Source organism: Rousettus aegyptiacus, unplaced genomic scaffold, assembly GCF_014176215.1.
Source record: "Rousettus aegyptiacus isolate mRouAeg1 unplaced genomic scaffold, mRouAeg1.p scaffold_m13_p_2, whole genome shotgun sequence".
NCBI classification, from domain to species: Eukaryota; Metazoa; Chordata; class Mammalia; order Chiroptera; family Pteropodidae; genus Rousettus; species Rousettus aegyptiacus.
Window position 1 is genome coordinate 45,811,573 of NW_023416295.1, and position 22,689 is coordinate 45,834,261.

At 34.1% G+C, this 22,689-nt stretch overlaps 2 protein-coding genes across 3 annotated transcripts in view; one reads left to right on the forward strand and one right to left on the reverse strand.

The window, feature by feature from the left end:
* SCRN3 (secernin 3) overlaps window positions 1-3,023 on the reverse strand; it is a 29,193-nt gene extending 26,170 nt beyond the window's left edge. The window contains exons 1-2 of one of the 2 annotated variants that reach the window (XM_016134897.2): window positions 2,928-3,023; window positions 1,007-1,176 (exon numbers count right to left, since the gene is read on the reverse strand). In XM_016134897.2, the coding sequence (XP_015990383.2) occupies window positions 1,007-1,165 (159 nt within the window). In that variant the 5' untranslated portion in view covers window positions 1,166-1,176; window positions 2,928-3,023. Of the gene's footprint in view, window positions 1-1,006; window positions 1,177-2,927 lie in introns of those variants that run through there. The other variant, XM_016134916.2, reaches the window with a different exon arrangement.
* An 18-nt stretch (window positions 3,024-3,041) lies between these two features.
* CIR1 (corepressor interacting with RBPJ, CIR1) overlaps window positions 3,042-22,689 on the forward strand; it is a 30,781-nt gene continuing 11,133 nt past the window's right edge. The window contains 7 exon segments of the mRNA XM_016134926.2: window positions 3,042-3,194; window positions 7,127-7,221; window positions 9,474-9,547; window positions 10,104-10,114; window positions 10,203-10,267; window positions 10,617-10,665; window positions 11,439-11,556. Of these exon segments, the coding sequence (XP_015990412.2) occupies window positions 3,123-3,194; window positions 7,127-7,221; window positions 9,474-9,547; window positions 10,104-10,114; window positions 10,203-10,267; window positions 10,617-10,665; window positions 11,439-11,556 (484 nt within the window). The 5' untranslated portion in view covers window positions 3,042-3,122.

A 22,689-nucleotide genomic window follows, 5' to 3' on the forward strand; every position in this document is an offset into this window, starting at 1 on the left:
TCACTGTCCAAGATTAATTTTTGGTTAATGATAAAGTCCCATATGGTAACCCTTAAACATAGGGTAGTGTCATAAAAGCCCATGTCACATGTGGAAGTCACCCATCTGGTATGCCTGCAGCAGTGAAAATAATGAGAAGCACTTGTTGACAGAACAGGCTACATTCAAATATGGAGAGATAAAAGTGGAAATGGATCCAAGATGAATTAACAGTCTCAGCAAAAGAAAAAATAGCCTAGTATTGAGAAAACATCTAACATGTAATAAATGTTAGTATTAGAATATCAATGCAATGAAATCTAAAAAATATATATTAGCAATAAAGCATAATGTGAAACTTTCACTTTAAGTTAGAGTTTCAAGGATTTTTAATACAAATTTTAAAGGATTCTTTAATTAACATGTATTCTATCAAATGACTATATAAAATGCACGTTGATAGTGTTATCACTGGGCCCAATAAAACTCTATTCCTAGATGATAAAACCAGTATTCCAGAGTCTGGAATGACTTTTCCTTTTCTATACCAATCAGAATTTTTTTTGTCCATCAAACTTCAGCTGAAATCCCAACTCCTCCTGAAGTCTTCCTTCATCCCTAGTCTGAATTAATTGTTCCTTCTCCACTTCCGTCATAGCATGGTGCTCTTAAATTTAGCATTTAAATCATCCTACTTTATAGTGAGGTTAGTTGAATACACATCCTATTCCTCTACTTGACTCTAAGCTTGACAGCAGGATTTAAATCCCTGACTTATTTAACATGCTTACATATGGTAAGCATTCAAATATTTGGTCAAAGAATTAACAATTATTATTATTATTTTGACTTTCTCCAAATCATTGAAATAAAAGAGCAGAAGTCTAGTTCTGATTCAAATTAATTTTCAAATTTACATTCTTGAGTTTTTAACTTCTATATTCTCTGCCGAATAGCTAGCTAATGATAAAAATAACTTTATGATATTTTTAAAGAAACATTGCTAATAAAATGTTATTTCACCCACCTTAAGATGTTCTTTTAGGTCATCATGAACTGCAGCAGGGAAATAAACTACCTCTTGTACTTCATCATAGAGTCTATCTGAATTTTTTCCAAAAATAATCCTATTTTCAACTGTTGCTGGAGGTAATGCCACAAAAGTGTCACAGGAACAAGGTTCCATTTCTTTGTTAACTGAAAACCATATAAAAGATTCAACATAAAAAGAGAAAAACATTTTAAGTATATACAAAACAAAGAGTTTTATTTGATGATGACAGGATATTATCGCCTATCTAATAAAAACTGTTTTATTTAAAGTTTTAAACTTCACATACTATCATAAAAGATCAGTGCGATCTGGGAACAAATCTTGTACTTCAAGAATCAATAATAAAATGGCAAGTACCTTCTTCTATTGGTCAAATTTACCCTCTAATATCTTTTTCTCCTCAAGTCTTCCCTGAGTCACCTTTGACTATTTCCATATTAGGGAATCTCTATATCTAGTTCTACTGTTATAAAGACCATATTTTACTATATTTATCTTCGTATATGAGTCTCCTTATTGGACTGTGAAATCCTTGAGGGCTGAGAGTATGTCTTATTAATCTTTGTTTTCTCATTACTGGACCTTATCTTATAGATAAGTCCCAGTATTATGTACCCACTTTTTCCTAAAAGGAAGAAGGGTCTCCTTTGAGCTGGAGAACACAGAAGAATACACACAGATAATACTGATAAGACTGACATTTTCAAAAAGACTTAATCTGACAAATACGAAAAAATGTCAATAAAATTGATATTTCCAGGAGGAAATTAACATATATAATCTGTAAATACTGGTCATAGAATTTAATATCAAGATTGTCATTCATAATTCAGAAAAATCTTAGATCCTAAATTTTTATAGAACATTTAAGCATCTCATACTTTTTATTTTGCTTCCAGAATAAACACATTGTTTTACAGTTTATTTTATAATGCACAAACCATAAATGGCTTTATGCAGGCATCTTAAAAACAAAACTTAAATCTAATAAATGTTTCATTAAAAAGAAAACAAAGTTATTCAAATAAGAAACAACTTCAGCCTGAAACTCTTAAGTTTTTCTCTTTTCTTCAGTGATGGAAAGAGGTCATGATTGCTTCTGTCCTTTTCTGCGTGTATTTCAAACTTTATTTCCTGGGTTGCCTTTTATTTGTGTTCCAAAGTTAGTTCCACCACCACATAACCTTGGCAAGCTATCTAATCTCTCTCTAACCTCCTGTCCCATTGGTAAATCTCTCTTTGGTCTATTATGAGAATTTAGTAAGACAATGTGTAAAGCATTTTGCACAGCACACAGAACATAGAAGACACTCAAAAGAAAGCTGTTACTGTTGTCATTTGGCAGACAGGTAAATTTCTCACAAAAGGTATCACGCATACACACGAGGACTTGTGTGGATCCCCTATTACAGTAGCAGCCACGTTCACGCAAAACCCTGGAGTCTAAAGGGCCATCGAGCTGCACCTATCATTCAACAAATAACTATTGAACATTTTTCTGTTCCGTGCACCGTACAGCTGGTAACAAAACAGACAGTCCTCGCTCTTGTAGAACTGACATTCTATTTTACATGCTTTAGTTCACTAACTGCTTTCAGAAACATCTTCACAGACGTGCTACAGAGGGCGAGAATTACTATTTTCATAACACAAATGAGAAAATGAGTGCAAAAAAGTTTAGGTAACTCGAGTTAGAGTTCACAGAGTAAAGGGCTCGAACTTGAAACACCCTTTGAGGAAGAGCCTCCGCCCAGGCCGTACTCTGCACGCCAGTTGGGAGGAGTTCAAACTGCAGCCTCTCTCAGGGGCCGCTCAGTCCCACCGCGCCGCACTGCGGGTCTTCCTACTTCCAATCTCAACTATGCACGCCCCTCCCCCGTGCACGCCCCCTCACCTGGCCTCAGAGCTACACAAAGCGTAAAGGGAAGGGAGCGTAGATGGGCAGGCAGAGGCGTTAGTTGCCGGAAGCTGTCACCTTTGACCCCCGGAAGTGCCCTCTGCTGCGGCCGGCGCAGTTCCGGTTAGGCGGCGGAGTTTGTTTACGTTGCTCGCAGAATTAGTGGCTGTCTTCCTCAGCTCATCCTCCAAGATGGGGAAATCCTTCGCCAATTTCATGTGCAAGAAGGACTTTCATCCCGCCTCCAAATCCAATATCAAAAAAGTGAGTAAGAGGAGCGGGGGAGGGTGCTAATCCTTGGCGCCTGGGTTCTCAGGATCTGCTGGAAGTGAAAGTAGTGTTGTCTCTAGGATCTCTAGGACAGCTGCTTCTTCTCCAGAACTAAAGCCCTGGTGTTCTTGCCCCTTCTTCCCCACTGAGACTCGCTGACACAGCTGCCCCTCGATGTTCATTTTACATCTACAGGGACACGGGCGTCCCTCATCTGCTCTGTTGGTTCTGTCAGCAAAAATGTAAATCCGTAGGATATGAAGACTGATAATAGGGTTCCTCATTTCCCTCAGCAGATTCTGGTTTTCTTTTCAGAGCCCGGGCATCACGGCATCTGTGCGCTGCTATTCTGTACAAAGAAGAGTCCCTCTTTATTTAAGATAAGATAGATGTTAAAGGGAACTACCACTCCCCCCCCCCTTGCTTTTTTAATTTATTTTTTATTACGGTGACATTGGTTAACGAAATCTAGTAAGTCTGCTTCCTTCTCTTATCCCATCCGCTAATGTAGCTCATGTGTGATGACCTACTTGAAGTTTGGCTTTTTAAGTAGTCAATTACATGTCTACCAAGTGCAGTACAGAACAACCATGTTTAAATAGCAGTGGAAAGCAGAGGTGAAGTAGAAAAACTGAGCGTTGGGATAAGACCTAGCTTCTAGTTATTTTAGCACAGTCACTTTTAGCCTTGAGACCTTGCACAAAATATTTAATATCTGTTATCCCACTTTCCTAATGTGTAAGTCAGTATCAGTTGCCTTGAATTGTGAAATTGTTAACGAAGTTGCCTCGATTTGTGAAATTGTTAATGATTAAATAAAATGGTGTAGATAAAAACTTTGAAACAAAGTACTACCTAATACCGTGACCACCACATAGAGGAGATACTCAATAAAATGTTAACTACGTCGAAATACATACTATTCCTCAATAAAATGTTAATTGCCCCTACACACATACTTACCTAGAATACAGGTGTTATCCACAGTTCCATCTTTGGCCTCTATATGCTTTCCCAAGCATTCACATCCAATTTCATGGTTTTAACTACCCCCTCTTCACTCATGACTCAAATATACAGCTCCAGATCTCTCCCCATAGCTCCAGGCACCTCAAGACCACTATATACTAGACAGTTTCATCTTGATATCCTACAGGCATCTCAAACACAACGTATCTAAAGTAGAACTTATCTTTCATCTGAAATCTGTTTTTTATACTTCCTATCTCATATAAGTAGGAAATATAGGTAGTAGCACCATCTTTTATGCAGTCACTCAAGCCGGGAATTCACAATTCATCTCTTTCCAATCACCCGTTTATCTAGTCAGCTAATAAATTCTGTTGATCTTACTTCTCAAATATCTCTTGAATCCTCTCTTCTTTGTCACTACTGTCTGTGTCTTAGCTTAGATTCTCATCATCTTTCACCTAGACTGTTATATTTCCTAACTCTGCCTCCAGTCTTGACCCCTCTCAAATCCATTCTCTACATGGCCATTAGAATATTTTTTAAAAATTATTTATTAGTGTCACTAAGATATAATTTACATACTATTCAAACACCCATTTAAAATGCACAATTTAGTGGTTTTTAATGCCCAAACCATCACCCCCCCCCAAAAAAAAAAATCTCATATCTATCTGCAGTCTCTCCCCATTTGTCCTTAATACTCCCTCTTCTCCAGCCCTAGGAAAACACTAATATGCTTTCTGTTTCTGTGAATTTGCCTGTTCTGGAATCTCATGTAAATCATGAAATATGTGATCTTTCGTGACTGGCTTCTTTTGCTTAGCATAATGTTTTCAGAGTTTGTCCGTGTTGCACAATGTATCAGTATCGCATTCCTTTTTATCGCAGAATGACTCTATTGTGTAGATATAGCACATTTTATTTGTCCATTCATCAGTTGACAAATATTTGGGTTGTTTCTACAGAGTTGTCTTTTTAAAGCACAAAAATGATCTCTTCCCACTCCTTATTAAAATACTACAGAATTAAGTCCAAGTAATCTAGCTTCAGTTTATTTTTCCATCTTCATCTCCTGCCATTCTCCCACTTCACATTTTATACTCCAGTAATATAAAACTACTTAATTCCTATTTTATACCTTTGGACCTTTCTTCGAATTGCTCCCTCTACTAGTGATATCATACCCTGTTTTTTTCCTTGGCAGAATTTTGATCCGCTTCAAAACCCTCCTTAACCTGTATGAAGCTACTTGTATACAGGGTTATTTGTTGCCGCAAAGTTTATAATAGCAAAAGATTGGAAATTTTGTTAATGCCCATCAGTACAGCAAGAGATTGGTTAAATAAATGGTGGTATGGCCCCACAATAGAACAATATTCAGCTTCCTCCCTCCCAAAATACAAGAAAGCTTTTTGTTTATTGATCTAGAAATTATTTCCATGGCATAGAATTTTATACACATTCTGTGTGTGTATGTGTGTGTGCGCGTGCGCACACACATGTGCGCACATGTGCACATGCACTATATGTTACCATTTGTAGAAAGAATATTTGTGTGTATGTTTGTTTTATATTTATTCTTTCAGTATGTTGGCATTAGAACATCTTATCCACATATCAGACTTTGTTTTATTTACTTATACAATTCATATCTTTTTTATTATAAATAGCTTAAACGTACAGAAAAGTTAGTATGCTTTTCTGTTAGCAGATTCTGAGCATTTCGAAGGTAAAAATATATTTCGTTACTTTTTATTCCAGTCCTTAGTAAATACTCAATATGTATTTAAGCTCTTAAGCAATTGAGATAGTAAAATAACTTTGTAAAATCTAAAGCAAATTAAAGGTAGTTATTCTGTTAGAAGTAATGTTATAACTACTATGTTATTCTATCAGACAATAACACCTTGTATTTCTCTGTTGCACCTGTTTGCATTTTGAGCTACAGTGACAATTCCAAACGTGTCTAGGTTTTTCTTTAACATTATATTGGTGAACATGAAGTCAGCAGAAGAAATTTTCAGAAACTTATACCAAAAGAAATTTCTGCTATATTCTGTTCATGAAGTGTTCTCTTTTCATTTCAGTTTTTGCTTTTATCTCCATACTGATCCGTCTTGTCCGTAACTTAAGCTGTGTCCCCATAGAACCTTCCTATCTCATCACTACTAAAATACTAATAACTACCTTTTTTTTGCTTCTAAAATTTAATAATGGCAGTCTTGTCCCACACCCCCTTTTCTGCCCCCACCCAAGGTTAATAATTATAATTTATCAGTGTATTTATCCTAGAATTTACCTTCTTAAAACTCGGCATGTTTGGAGAGAAAGTTTTGACTTACTGTTTATGTCAAACGGTGGTCAAACACTTTGTTCTTTATTCTAAAGGAAGTAAGAAGGCATTAATACCTTTTAAACCTAGAAGTAACATGATTAAATATTCTTACATAAGTTGTGTGGGCTTTTTACCTTCACCACTTTTGCTGATTTTGAGAATTTCATATAGGGACACATTCAGCCTGTGTGTGGGTGCCCTTGAGAGATCTGATGCATCTGTCTCATATGTGCTTGCTCTCTTCTGTCTTTCCTTTTTTCCTCTTTTTTGTCTTCTCTTTCTCCTCTCTTGGGGGTGTCAGTGACTCTCATTGGCATCTGTAGGTATTGCTTAACCCCACTGGTTGTGCCCTCTGTGCTTTCAAGTCTCTATGTGTTCCATGTAGAGAGGTGGTCATTCTCCTCTCTGAAATAAGACAGGGACTGTGTGCAAGAAGCTGTTGTTTCTCAAGTTTGACATTTTGGCTTGAAAGTTTAGTTGGACTTAAGGACTTGTATGTGATGATGTCATTATGACCAAAATAGGTTGTTGTAAACTGTATACAGTAGCATTTTATATTTTATTATAAAAGAAAAAGCAAACTTCTTGTTTAATTTAAATTTTTACATCACTATTTTAGGTATGGATGGCAGAACAGAAAATATCATATGATAAGAAGAAACAAGAAGAATTAATGCAACAATATCTTAAAGAACAAGAATCATATGATAATAGGTAAGAAATTCCACTATGCTGGTAATTTTAAAATAATCAATTGCATGAGAATGATCCCTTATTGAATCACATGTTAAATTACCTTTTTTGAATCGAATGTCTCATTGACAGGATTCTATTCCCTGTGAACTATCTTTACTCTCATATTTGTAGATGGCCACTTTTTCGACCCTTACCCATAATTCACATAAAATAGAGATTGATATAATTCTATATACAGTTTATGAGCAGGTCCCAATTTAAACACCTTAGAAGAACAATAAAATCTACACTCAAACTACTGAAACCTCTCACAAAAATATTTCTTTAAAATACCCTGAAATGAAAAGATGCACAGGACAGCTTCAATAAGTAAAGCAAAGTGTCTCTATTTCACCTGCATATGATTGTTCTGTTAATGATAGGATCCTAGCTAGAGTTCTTCAGTGGTTTGTTCCAGCAAAGTACCTGTCCTTTAACTATTGTCATTTATTTTATTTTTTAATTACAGTTGACATTTGATATTTTGTATTAGTTTTAGGTTTACAATGTAGTAGTTAGACATTTATATAATTTATGAAATGGTCACCCCACCTGGCACAATATATAGATATTACAGTATTATTGACTGTATTCCCTATGCTGTACTTTATATCCCCATGGCTATTTTGTAACTACCAATTTGTACTTCTTAATCTCTTTACCTTTTTTACGCAGCCCCCCAACCCCTCTCCCAGCTGGCAACCATTAGTTTGTTTTTTGTATCTATGAGTCTGTTTCTGTTTTGTTTGTTTACTTTATTCTTTAGCTTCCTCATGTAAGTGAAATCATACAGTATTTGTTTTTCTCTGTCTGACTTATCTCATTCAGCATAATAACCTCTGAGTCTATCCATGTTGTCACAAATGGTAAGATTTCATCCTTTCTTATGGCTAAATAATAACTCATTATATATATGTACCACGTCTTCTTTATCCAATTATATGTTGATGCTTCTGTTGTCATTTTATGTGTGTATTTGCAAGTCTAACTCTGAGCTGGTTTCTCTTGATTAATCAAGTAAATAGTGGTGCTTTAGTTACATGGATTATATCCTCACTTCCACTCAGTCCTGGTTTTCATCAAAATATGGAATTTAAGCAAAGTAATACTAAATCATTACTACTAAGTACTCTCTTTAAAATATAGACTATTGAGAGCAAAATTAAAGAAATAAAACTTTTAGTTCAGATAAGTATTTTTCTCACTAATTTGTTTAATCTGGTTAACCTTTGTTGAGTACCTACTTTATGCAAGACAACAAATGATTGTAGGGGTCTATAAAAGTGTGATATGTAGTTTCTCTCTACCCTCAAGAAAATCTAGTAAGAGATATATGTGTGTATACACACACACACACACACACAACTATAGAATGCTAACATATGACAGAATAATTCCATTTGGGATAACAAGGTAAGACTTCATGAAAAGAGGTGACATTTAAGCCGAACTAAAAAGAATAATAAAGATATAGATTAGTGACACTAAACTGAAAGACACGATTCCCCCTCCACCTCCCCCTCACTCCCAGGGAACCTGTGGCAATGTTTGGACGTGTTTTTGATTGTCACAATATAGGGGTTGGGTACTACCAGCATCTAGAGGGTAGAGACTAGAGATGCTGAAAAAGGCCTACAGTGCACAAGACAGCCCCGGATAATAGTGATCTAATTCAAAATGTTAATAGTACCTTTCGAGAAATGTTGATTTACATGTAGGAAAAGCTTATTAAAGATTGGCACAGTGGAAAAACAAATCGTTGCGTTAGACCAAGAAAGAGTTAGTGGAGGTGAAAAAATAGGTTTGCAACAGATCACAGTATCTTTATTCTTTATCTTAAAAAAAAAAAAGTTACTTATTTCCCTTTGTAATTAATAAATATTTGAAGCTATGCAAATATCTTTTCCCCACTAATTTTGGCATTCATTGGTGGATCTTGCTTGCATCAATTATTACTGTGGTAGTCTAATGATGATTTTCTATTTCTCTCATTCTCTCTACATTTTTTAATTTGAATTCCTCTGGGAAGAAGAATTTTCCCTTTCCATCACTTAGTTATTTGTTTAATCATTTATTTCTGTCAGTAAGGAATCACTGATATTTCAGATGTAATCTAATGATTAAAGTTTTGGAACTTTTATCTCTAACAAAAATATTTTATCTTAATTTCCTTAGAGTTTTTGTTAACATTATATTAATAAATTATTAACATTATGTCTTATTTTATTTAGATTGCTTATGGGAGATGAACGTGTAAAGAATGGCCTTAATTTCATGTATGAAGCCCCACCAGGAGCTAAAAAAGGTACTCACATCATTTTTTTTAAGTCTTTGGTATGTTTGCAAGTAAAGTTTGAGAACTTTTATGACACACATTGTTTTAAAGTTGCTCCTCATCTTTTGAAATTGCTATTATTCTGTAAATATGATTTTTTTAAATATCGAAGTCAATACAATAGAATAAATATTAAAAATACATGTCATCTCTACTATTTCATGACTTGTCCTTTGGAGAAGAAAAATATCTCAACATCAGCAGAGGTGCATTTATTCTTTTATAATGTGTGCATGTATCTTTTGTCTTTCTTGCTGAATATACGTGTACGTAGCATAATATTAATTGTCAGTGAAAAATGTAAAAGTTTAAATTTAGGTATTTATATATATATTAAATACTCTTATTTAATATTGTTATTTTATCCCTCAGTGATTTTAATTTTATCTTGTGAAAGAAGAAAAAAGTCAAACCAGTAAATTCTTACAGATTATAATTAAATACCATATCATAGTGTATGATAAACTTGTAAGTTTTTAACTTGCTCTGCATTTTTTTCCCCTCATATTTTTGATATGCAATCAAGAAAACAAAGAGGTAAAGTACTATTTTCTGTGTTTGAATTCACTTGCAATGGATTATAATTTTATGGAAAGTTGAAAAACTTTTTAATGAATGTTTTTAGAAAGAAGAAGCAGAAGGAGAGACTGAATACAAATTTGAATGGCAGAAAGGAGCCCCACGAGAAAAGTAAGCACTGATTTACTTTTTGGATAAAATACATATCATTAAATTTATCTGATATTCCATCTTTCATTGCCTTTTCATTCACTAGAGAAGGCATCTGATGTGAAAAAATATTTTCAATGATTTGTCTTATGCAATGAATTTGCTTGATTATAGTCTTTAGTTTTATTAATTTTTTTAAAATTACAAGTTATCAGACTGAACACTTAATAACTAAGTGGTGTTTGGAAATATGAAATAGGTTCTACATTTTGCAATGTACTTATAACTATAAAACTTTTTCAGAATAGCTTCTGCCTAATTTATTAAATTATTCTTAATATCACGTTTGTACATTTTCTCTGCTTAATAGATATGCCAAAGATGACATGAATATCAGAGATCAGCCCTTTGGTATTCAGGCAAGTGATATTTATATTGTTGTCCAAAAGATATTTAAACTGAATAAGGGCTCTATGGTTTCTACTTGTATCAGATAATAGAAGGAGTAGGGGAGAATACATTGAATGTAATAGACTGATAAAAGATAGAAATCAAAGTTTTGTAGTAAAGTTTATAATAATCATGGTCTCAGCAGTTTTTAACGAATTTGGAGAATTAGCTCAAGATCAGGAAATGATGTAAAATATTTGTTTAGAACCAGGACAAACCATCACCGGTGGGCTAAATCATTATTATAAATAACAGTTTTTGAAACACTGCCATGCTTACTCATTTACATATTGTCTATGGCTGCTTTCCTGCTATGGGCAGATTGGAGTAGATGCAACAGAGACCTCTGGCCCATAAAGCCTAAAATATTCACTGTCTGGCCCTTTACAAAAAGTTCACCAAACCTTGGTTCAGAAAATTGAAACTTTAAATGTTAACTTATTAAAATTAGGGAATCTAAGGTTAAGCCACGATGTAATTCTTTTTTGGTGTTTTACCATTCCTTTTTGGATGACATTGTTTTATGACCACCAAGTAAGAGTCATAAAGATATAGGATTTAGCTTAGCTTTTAGGTATAATTTATAGTAAAAGATTTTAGTGTTTCTATTAAATTACCAAATATAGTTATGGCATCTCTTTCCCTGAAAATCTTTTAAAAACTAGAGTAATTTAACTTAAACTCTACCATTGGTTAGATTCTTAGTATTTTAATGACCAAAATAATGTTCACTATTTCTCAGGTTCGAAATGTGAGGTGCATTAAGTGTCACAAATGGGGTCATGTCAACACAGATCGAGAATGTCCTTTGTTTGGTCTTTCTGGAATCAATGCAAGCTCAGTTCCCACTGATGGTTCAGGTAGGCACTAGACATGATTTGTTTATTTTAGATTCTATATCAAGAGCAAATGGGAAAGATAAAATAACATTTTTCTTTAATCTCTCTGGGTATTTTATTTTGGTTTGGTTTGGGTTGAATTGGGTTTTTTGGACTAAGGCACATTCCAAAAATACAATGATCAATGGGAAATTCTGATCATATGTTTTGAATTTAAAACGTTGTATATTAATATAGAATTTAATGTTTCTAGCCAAGGACTTACGAACTTGATTTTAAAAGTAAAAGATACATTAAACATAGTTTATTATTAGTAACCTAAAAATTGAAGAGAGAAATGGTTATTTCTCTTGTTTATGTCTTCCTGAGTTGTAAAGTAGGCTGGACTAGAAGCCTTAGCAGTTACCTCTTTTTAGGTCAGAGATAAAATCAAAACTGATTTTAAAGGATGTTAGCTATGTTAAAATTGATTTTTACTTGAAAATTATTTATCTTCCTGCATATTATTGTCCACTTAACAAAAACTGGTCTAATTTGGTTCGTATCATTTGGATTCTTTTTATAAAAAGATATTGAAACTGAGAAGTTTTAACTTAAATTTATCAGTACCTTGTAGTACATTAAGACAGCCACACTTATCCCACTATAACTCATAATAAATTACCGTACAAATAGCCTGCTTAACCCTGTAACCTTAAGCAAGTCATTTCACTTTTGTGAGCTTCCACTCCCCATTTTAAAATGAGGATGACAGTATAACATGAGATTTTCTCCATTTTGTAAGCAACTATAAAACTTTTTTCTTTTATTTTTAATCTTTTTAAAGAAATCTTTTATAAAACCCAGTATATCGAACATATAAAGGCAGAGCTGCTGTATTGAAGCAAATGCTTTAGGCATGAAGCCCCATCCGCAGCTCATCTGGACCTCTGATGCACCGCTTTAGATTGCCTCTGGCTTCCACTGCCACCTCTGAGCCCAGGGTTCACCCTCAATCAGCATATGACCTTTATCTTCCATTCTATACTAGAGATTCTGCTTCCTTCCAGCAAGCCAAATGCAGGCTATAGGATTCAAGATGTGAGTTCTAGTGGTTGGAGTTTAGGAATTTGATTCCTTGTCATGTTTGACACTGTTTCTTTAATGGTGTTAATGGAAGTCAGAATGGGTAGAGGAAGTACATAGATAGAATATTACGATTGAGTTTTTAACAGTCCTTATTGCTCTAAAAAAAGGTTAAGAAGCCATATTTTAAGGGAAAACTATTTGCTCAGCAGTAAGAAAATACTGATACAGACTTGGTCTGACAATCTCTGACGAATGATAGCACAATGCAGATATCTTAAAACCCACATATTAATTAGCTCCTTCCTCCCTTCCTTCCTTCCTTGGCCCCACCCAGTTGATGAAAGAAGGGAGAGAGATCCCAAAAGAAACAAAGCCCTCAAAAAATGGGGGCGGAGTGGGTCATATATGAAGAACCCATTAGCTCAAATATTTCTGACCATTAATTTTGGTAGTTACAGGAATCTGTTGTTATGTATCTGAAAGATACATTCTGTTTTCTGGAAGAGGTTTCATCTTTCTTTTCTTTCACTACAACCTTATGCCCTTACAACAACATGACTCCTGTGTTGAATAGGGGCGGGCAGTGGTAGTAGTAGCTGTCTTTGTTCTTTGGCCTCATCTTAACTTTGATTCTACTTCTTAGAGAACGAGTAGGATAAACTTCAAACTTAGCCATTTATTTAATAATCGATTAGACCTACTTTCTCTTGAGTCTATATTAGAAAGTCTACTAACAACAGCCAAAAGAAATTGTGCTATTTAGTTACTTATCTTTAAGAGTATTGAAAACAGTGAATTCAGATATCGAAGTGGGTTATTGGCTCTTCTCCAGTCCTCCATTTATATTTATTAAGCTTATATAACTGTAATTCATTTTATGTAGTCAAAATTTTTGGACCCCACTTATGGTGGGATTTAACTGTAATACTATTTTTCAATCAAATGAACTTTTTCAAAATAAAGTGAAGTAGTAAAATGCTCATGTTTTGGGCTTCTATCAAGTTTTAACATATTTGGAACCGCCATGCTTGAGAAGTCTACAAATTAGTGACTCTCTTTAAATAAATTGAGCAGTGAGTGGTAGAGGGTGGAAAGAATTACCTTTATTAAAATACTATAGTTAATATCCCTTATAAAATGTTCTTTCAAGTCAATATGAAAAAGATGACATACAAATCAAAGGAGCAAAGGACATGCATATAGGTGTTTGCATAAGAAGTAATTCAAATGACCATTAAAACTATGACATTTTCAACAATAACCAAAAAAAAAGGAAAGCTAAAGTAATGTATTATCTGTTTGCCTATCAAATTTTGTAAAGATTTAAAAGAACCATACATCGAGTGTTAGAGCAAGTATGGTAAATGAACATTTTAATCCACTGTTGATAAATTAGAGCAGCCTTTCTGAAGAGTCATTTCATATAGTATGTATCAAAAGCCTTAAAAACATGCATATCCTTTTACCTAGAAATTCAGCTTCCAGGAATTTATAATAAGGAAGTGATAAGGTAGAGGCTCTAGGAACACAATATTGAGACAGAAAAGGTCTTTAATTTCATTAATTGGGAATGATACTAAATTAACTAATAAGAAAATATTAGGTATTTATAAATTCTATGATGAAAATTAAATCAGATACTAAGATAAGAACTAAACAGAGAATAACTTTTAAGTGAGGAAGGGCCCCTCTGAGGAAGTGATGTTACACTGAGAGCTCTAAATGATAGGAAAGACTGAGTCATGCAAGATCTGAGAGAAAAGCACATGGCATCTTAGGCAGAAGGAATAGCCTTCTACACTGAGGGAACTGTAAATTCAGAGAGATAGTGTACTTAGTGGCCAAGAGCACTAAGTGGAGCTAGTAGATTCTTTATTTGGAACCTCTGTTCTGCTTACTTAATAGCCATGTAATTTTACACAAGCTGCTTAACTGCTCTGTGGGGTGTAAGAGAACAAATACTGGTAATATACATGGTATTTTTAATTTCTTAAATCTTATATCTTATCTAAGGATATCTCAAAGCACTGAATTCTGCGATAAAATTATGGTAAAAATATATCAGTAACTTTCACCATCTATGATACCATATAAGATGATACTGATCTATTTCTGATGCATTATCAAGGTTGAGAATTATCAGGTTTAGCTGTATGTAATTAAGAACAATTGAAGATTTGGGAAACAGTACCTTTTTTTATTTGTTTAAATTAAGTTTTACTAATATTATAATCACGAATTATTTGATATTAGCAATGGAATCCTATACTATACTATGCAGCCAATAAAAATGATATGAAGATTGCTTAATGATATGGATGTTGTTATAACATTTGGGCAAATGAAAAAAGCTGATTATAAAACAAAGTAAGTTATATCATGGGTTCCATTTGTGTTTCTTTTAGGCAAACATATAGACAGATGCTTTTAGGAAAATCCCTGGAAGGAGATAGACCAAAATATTAGCAGTGGTATACATTTATAATTTCTAAGCGTATATTATTTTAGAAGAATTTAAAAATTATACATAGAAATAAATTATTTAAAATTGTATTGTTCAGTTAATACCTTTAAAGTTTGACCTGAATTTAGTAGTACCACTTAACTAACACTAATAGAAACTCTTAAAGTTTTCTCAGAAAAAAAATCCAAAACTACTATATCAACTCAGAAGGCAAATAATAATGATGTTGTATTCTGAATTTGAGTGCAATGAAAAACAAACTGGCCAATTTCCTAATCCACTTGCTGATTCAAGCTAAAAAAATCTTTTCATTTAAAAAAAAAAATCACCTATTGAATAATGTCTCACCAGTGAATAGAGATTATTTTTGCAATAAAGCAATTTCAGTAGATGTGGTTATCATGGGATAATCACACCCCTGGGGTACAGCCTTGTGCCTGTAATCTCCCAGGAGTGTAATTATTTCATGATAACCGCACCCCCTGGTGTTGCATTATTTCTATTATGAAATTCTTACTTTAGTATATAAAGTAACTTACTTTGATCACTGGAAACTGCAAGGTACTGTTAGAATGTTCCAGCTGTGAGGTTTACAGAGACCAGCTATAAGATTTACTTCTCCTTTACAAAGTTAAATTAGGCAATCAAAATGCTTCTTTTGGCTGAGCTGTTTTAGAATATCTTTTCTACTGATAAGATCATCTTAACTTCATAAGTTTACATCCATGCTAGACACATCAAAATTATACATAAAACTTGCAAGCTTCAGTGGTGACTGAATTTTTATGAAATATTTTTATAAGTACATGGCCTGCCCATCTGTCTTTTATCTATACTCTGTGGCCCTTATTCTTATCATTGACTCTTACCATTTGTCATTTACTCATGTTTTTAATGTATTTTGAAGTTAAATATCATTTTTTTAATCTATAGTGGGGGTTTCAATAAAGCAAGTGGGATTTTTGTTTTTTTGGCTTTCTTAATACATTTAATAGTTACATGTATGTGTATGCCTTCTACTTAATATTTGTATGTTTTATTTCAGTCTTGTGTTTTTTTCTTAATAGAATTTATTTTTTAAAGCAGTTCTGGTTCATGCAATATAGAGAAAAGTACAGAGATTTCCTATATTCCCAGCCCCCATAAATGCATAGCTTCCTTCATTATCAACATCCCCTACGAGAGTGATACCTTTGTTATAATTGATGAACTTACACTGACACTATTATCACTTGAAGTTGTAGTCTACCTAAGGGCTCACTCTTAGTGTTGTACACTTTATGGGTTTGGACAAATGTATAATAACATGTATCCACCATTATAGTATCATACAGAGTAAGTTTCATTGCCCCAAAATTCCTCTATGCTCCACCTGTTTATCTCTCCCTCTCTTCCAGTCCCTGAGATAATTGATTTTTTTACTGTCTCCATAATTTTACCTTTTCCTAAATATCATGTAGTTGGAATCTTTCATATTGGCCTCTTTTACTTAGTAATATGCATTTATGTTTCCTCCATGTCTTTTCATGGCCCTATGGCTCATTTCTTTCCAGTACTGAATAGTATTCCATTGTCTGGATGTACCACTGTTTTTTAATTCATTCACCTACTGAAGGGCATTTTGGTTGCTTCCTAGTTTTGGCAATTATGAATAAAGGTGCTATAAGCATGCATATGCAGGTTTTCTTATGGTCATAAGTTTTCAACTTTTTAGGTTAAATATTAAGGAACGTGATTGCTGGATCATGTGGAAAGACTATGTTTAGTTTTATAAGAAACTGCCAAACACTCTTCCAAAATAGCTATACCATTTTGCATTCCCACCAGCAGTGAATGAGAGTTCTTACTGCTCCATATCTTCATCAACATTTGGCATTGTAACTGCTATGACTTTTGGCTATTCTAATAGGTGTGTAGTGGTATCTCATTTTATTTTGCATTTCCCTGATGACATATGATGGACCACATCTTTTGATATGCTTATTTGTCATCCGAACATCTTCGTGAGGTGTCTGTTAAGGCCTTGGGACCATTTTTTAAATTGGTTTGTTTATTTTCTTACTGTTGAGTTTTAAGAGTTCTTTGTATATTTTGGATAATAGTCCTTTATCAACTACGTCTTCTGCAAATGTTTTCCCCAGTCTGTGGTTCGTCTTTTTATTTTGAAATATTTTTTATTTTCTCGAGCAAGTGTTTTTTAAACAGCTTTATTGAGTTATAATTTACCTACCATACAGTTCACTCATTTAAAGTATACAATTTAATGGCTTGGAATTCAATGGTTTCAAATTTGCGTAGTCACACTTTCAGAACATTTTCATTACCCCAAAAGGAAACGCCACACACCTCTCCCCTTACCATCCAGTCCCCAGTCTCCCTCAGCCCTAGACAACCAGTATTCTACTTTATTTATTTTTTTTAGATTGCCTATTTGGGACATTTCGTATAAATGGAATCATACAATATGTAACAAAGAAAGCGATTTTAATATCTCTTTGCTCTTAAATTTTACACTTTAACACAATTAAAATTGCCTTGCTTTCCCCCACCCAAAATATGTACTTTCCAATGTCCTCTCCCCATGGAGTCTGTCCGGACATGTCACCCTCCCTGCACATTGATGTACAACAATATACACAGAGTATTTATTGTTAAGCAAGGAAGCTCACTCAAGCTGCCCAGAATTTTTATTAGGGCTGAATTACAGAGGAATGGTTGATAGAATCATTGACCATATGGTCGAACTTGGGCTCTAGCCCCTCTCCCTTCCCCAGAGGTCAGGTTGATAACATGATTCAGAGATCCAACTCTCTAATCACATGGCTGGTCTTTTTGGTGTGGCCAGCCCCACTATGAGTCACCTCATTAGCAAACTATCAGGTCCCATCACAAATAACAAAGATACTCCTGTCTCAGAAAATTCAGAGAATTTAGAAGCTCATTCCCAAGAACCAGGGACAAATGCCAGCCAAATTTTTTATTACACAGCAGTTGTATTTTCATTTTCACTTAGTTCAAAATATTTTTTAAATTCTCTTCAGACTTCTTTGACCCATGTGTTTTTTAGAAGTGTGTTGTTTGATCTCCAAATATTTCAGAATTCTCTGGCTGTCTTTCTTTTATTAATTTCTACTTTAATTCCATTTTGGTCTGAGAGTATTCTTATGATTTCTATTCTTTTACATTGTTAAAGTTTATTATATGGCCCAGGATGTGGTCTGTCTTGGTGAATGTTCCATTTGAGCTTGAGAAGAATGTATATTCTACTGTTATTGGATGAAGTAGTCTATAGATCAGTTGTCAACTAGATCAGTTGATGATGATGCTATTCAGTTCAGCTGTATCCTGTTGATTTTCTGCCTGCTAGATATATCTATTTCTGTTAGAGTGGCATTGAAGTCTCGTCTATAATAGTGAATTTGTCTAGTTCTAAAAATTTGTATCAGTTTTTGCTTTACATATTTTTGATACTCTGTTCTGTGTGTATACTTACGAGATTATTACATCTTTTTGGAGAAGAAGCTCTTTTCATTATGTAATTGTCTCTGTTTACCTAGATAAAATTTTCTTGGTTTGAAATTTTTTTTGCCTAAAATTAATATAGATATTCTAGCTTTATTTGATTACTGTTAGCATAGTATATCTCCCTCCATTGCTTACTATCAGTATCTTTATATTTGAAGTGTGTTTCTTGTAGAAAACTTGTAATCGGGTCTTGTTTTTTAATCTATTAATGTAATTGGATTAAGATTGACCATATTTACAGTTATTTTTTATTTATTGCCCTTGTTTTTATGGGTTTTTTTTTGTCTTTCACTTTTCTGCTTTCTCTGATTTTAATTGAGCATTTGATTTCATTTTCTTTCCTCACTTGGCATATTATACTTATTTTTTTAATTAGTGATTGCCCTAGAATTTGCAATATGTATTTATAACTAATCTACTTTCAAATAACCTCTATCACTTCACAAGTAGTGCCAGTACCTTATAACAGTAAACGATTTCCTATTATATCACTTAATTCCTCCCTCCTGTCCTTATAACATTGCCGTCAAACATTTCATTTTATCCATAAGCTATAATCATCTAATATATTCAGACTATTATAATTTTGAACAAGATGTTATCTGTTAGATCAATTAAGAGTAAGGAAAATAAACTGAAAGTAATATCTTACTTTCACTTATTCCTTCTCAAATGTTCTTCCTTTATGTAGATCCAAGTTTCTAAGCTATGTCATTTTCCTTCAAGATTTTTTTCTTCAGCTAAGACAGCGTAATAGGTCATTTATTGTACACGTTACATTTAGCTACAATTGAGAACAACTAGTCCAGAATGTCACCGGTCCAAAGCAAAGGACCATAAGGAACTGTTTTTGTACGAGCAAAGCAGGTCTCTCAAAAGGCGGTCGCAGTGATCAGATGGTGATGATGTTCTAGATCCATTGAGAAATTCCAGACAACAGGCATGCAGTCCAACGATTTGTATCAGTGTCGGGGCCTCTGGCTTTCCTTATTTCTACTATGGCTTCCATGAGTGGTGCACAAGCCAGCAAGTTTACTTGGACCTCTACCTCATCTTTCTTCTTTTGTGCTTCAGCCTACATACACATTTTGCTTCTTCCTCCACTTGGCTTTCATAGCACCAAGGTTTTTAAGAAAATGGCGCTAAGGCCAGGATATCAATATTTCTTATAAGACAAGTCTACTTGTTGACAGATTGTTCCATTTTTTGTTTGCCTGAGAAAGTATTTCTCCTTCACTTTTGAAGGATAATTTCACTGGATACAAAATTCCATTTTGGTGGGTTTTTTCTTTCAAGATTTTAATATTTTATCCCACCCTCCTCTTGCCCACGTGGTTTAAAAGAAGTCTGATGTAATTCTCATCTTTGTTCCTTTCTAGGTAAGGGTTCCCCGCCCCCAACCACCCCACCAGGATCTTTCAAGATTTTCTTGTCATCTTTGACTTTCTGTAGTTTAAATATGGTATCTCTTGGTGTAGTTTTTTTGTATCTTCCTGCTTGGTATTCTCTGAGCTTCCTAGACCTGTCATTAGTCATGGGAAATCTCAGCCATTATTATTTCAAATATTTCTCCTGTTCTTTTCTCTCTCCTTCTGGTATTCCTGTTGTACATATGTTACACCTTTTAAAACTGTCCCACAGTTCTTATATATTTTGGGGGTTTGTTTTGTTTTGTTTTTCTTTCTCTTTGCTTTTCAGTTTGAAAAGTTTCTGTTGACATATCTTCAAGCTCACTGATTCCTTCCTCAGCTATGTCCAATCTACTGATGAGTTCATCAAAGGCATTCTTCATTTCAATTAATGTTTTTTATTTCTAGCATTTCCTTTAGATCCTTCCTTAAAGTTTCCATTTTTCTGCTTACATTAGCCATCTGTTCTTGCATGTTGTCCACTTTTTCCATTAGCACCCTTAGCATATTAATCTTAGTTAAATTCCCAGTATGATAATTCCAGAATCTGCATCATAACTGAGCCAGATTCTGTTGCTCACTTTGTCTCTCCAGATTGTGGTTTCGACATACTTGCTAAATTTTTTGTTGAAAGCCAGACATGATGTCTCAGGTAGATGCAACTGAGGTAAATATGCTTTTAATGTGAGGTTTTATGTTTATTTGGCTTGGAGTTAGGTCGGGTTTACTGTTCGTTGTAGCTGTAGGTGTCAGAGGCTAAAATTTCCTCAGGTGTCCTTGTTTTTGTCCCTCCTTTAGCCTTGGATTTCCTTAGAGACTCCTTTAATAGAGTCGGAGCCTTTCTTCAGTAGTAATCCCTTGTTATTTGACAGGAGCCCTTTTGGTATAGTGGTAAGATATGGGGGAAAGGGAAGCTTTCTATAATTCTGCGCCAAGGTCTTACTCATTTAGTGAACCTATGCCCCTAGGCTGTATCCTTTACAAGTGCCCCTCAGCTTTTTTCCCTACTTTTCAGCTTTTTTCACCCTTGTAGGTTAGGCTCTAGTAAAATAACTTCCCTTAAGGGTAAGGCTGTGTTCAGGACAACAAAATGCTCAGGGGATATTTTAAAATGGTTCCTTTCCCCTTCCCACCATTGACAGGGGATTGGTCTTTGATGTTCATAATGAGAACCTGGTGGAGCTTCTGGAAGTAAAACTCAACAAAAATATGAGGCGGTCCCATTAAGGTTGGGCCACCAAGAGTTTTTAATCTCTCAAGCTAGTTCTTGCTCAGTCAGTCTCTAACAAAGTAATCATTCCAGTTACTGGCTCTATTGATGATTTTTGGTCCTTCTCAACTGTGATTCCCCGTTACCATTTGCTTTGTGACCTCAGTTCTGTGATAGATCTAAGATATGTTGGTTTTCAGTGTTTTCAGCTTGCTTTCTTATCAAGAGAATAGAATGACTGTCAAGGTCTCTATATATTGGACCAAAACCCAGAAGTTATAAAAGCATCTTAACAGTGAATAAACATTGAGTCCAAACTTGTTAACATTAGTACTAATTATTTGACTTCTGGTTTTCTAGGCGTAAGTTGCCATATATTTAAAGTTACTTTGCTGTTTTTTAACTTAGCTATAATTTTTTAAATGTTTGGAACTGACTTGATATGGTAATATGGAAATTTCATATTTTTAATAAAAGTAAATTTCAAATTCCAAATAGTGTCTCTAGATAGATACTCTTGACATGTACAGAATTTATTTTTCTTCATAATGCCTCAGTATGAGATCCAGCAACACCACAAATGGCTAAAATGACGATAGGTACTTAATAGTTCACATGTCTGTAATTCAGTCTTATTTACTCCATAGCCTTTAGTATGTTTAAACAATATGAAAATGAACAAATAGCTAAAATTGAGGGAAGTGTTATTTTACATGTTTCAAAGATTTTTTTGTATATCAATGTTCTTTTCCTTGCCTAATTTTCCCTAACTCTTGACTTAATTTTTCTTAAAGAATTTTACACTGATAAAGGTATTCTGTGACAGAACTCCCATATGCTGTTCCATCTTTTCATCAGCCTTTCATGAAGGCATTTTTGTTGTTTGAGAACATGTTTGGGAAATTTAACAAAATAATCTATCATAAGCTTTGCTAAAAAGACATCCTAGAAACATGCTGGAGAGACTTCCTGTAGAAAAAAAAAAAAATGACAAACTTAGTGGGCCTTCTGGCAAATACCCCTGAATCTGTTATGGATTTCCTTTATGCAGCCCCTTGAAAAAGATGAATCATATCAGCATAGCTACTAGAAAGCTCTACATCTGATGGCAGAATTTTTCAAAAATCCTCCAACATAATTCTACTGCAGAAAAAATATTTCTGTTACCAGAATCTCATTAAAGCGAAACTCCTAAAATAAGCAGATATTAAAACTAATAAAAGATTGACTTCGCAATAAAGAAGTGAAGTTAGGCGCCATTTCTCTCTTTTGTAATATGTAGTAGTTGATCAGTCAGGAACCAGCTTTTTTTTTAATGCATGAAAGAAGCTAATTAGATGAAAAAGAAATATTGACCTATTAAGGAGATTATTCAGTAAACTTGTCAAGTCATAGTGCTTCGAAGGTCAAAATGATGCTCTTGATTAGTACTTAAAATTTTGGTAATTTTAAGTGATTATCAATGGTTAAGTCATTTT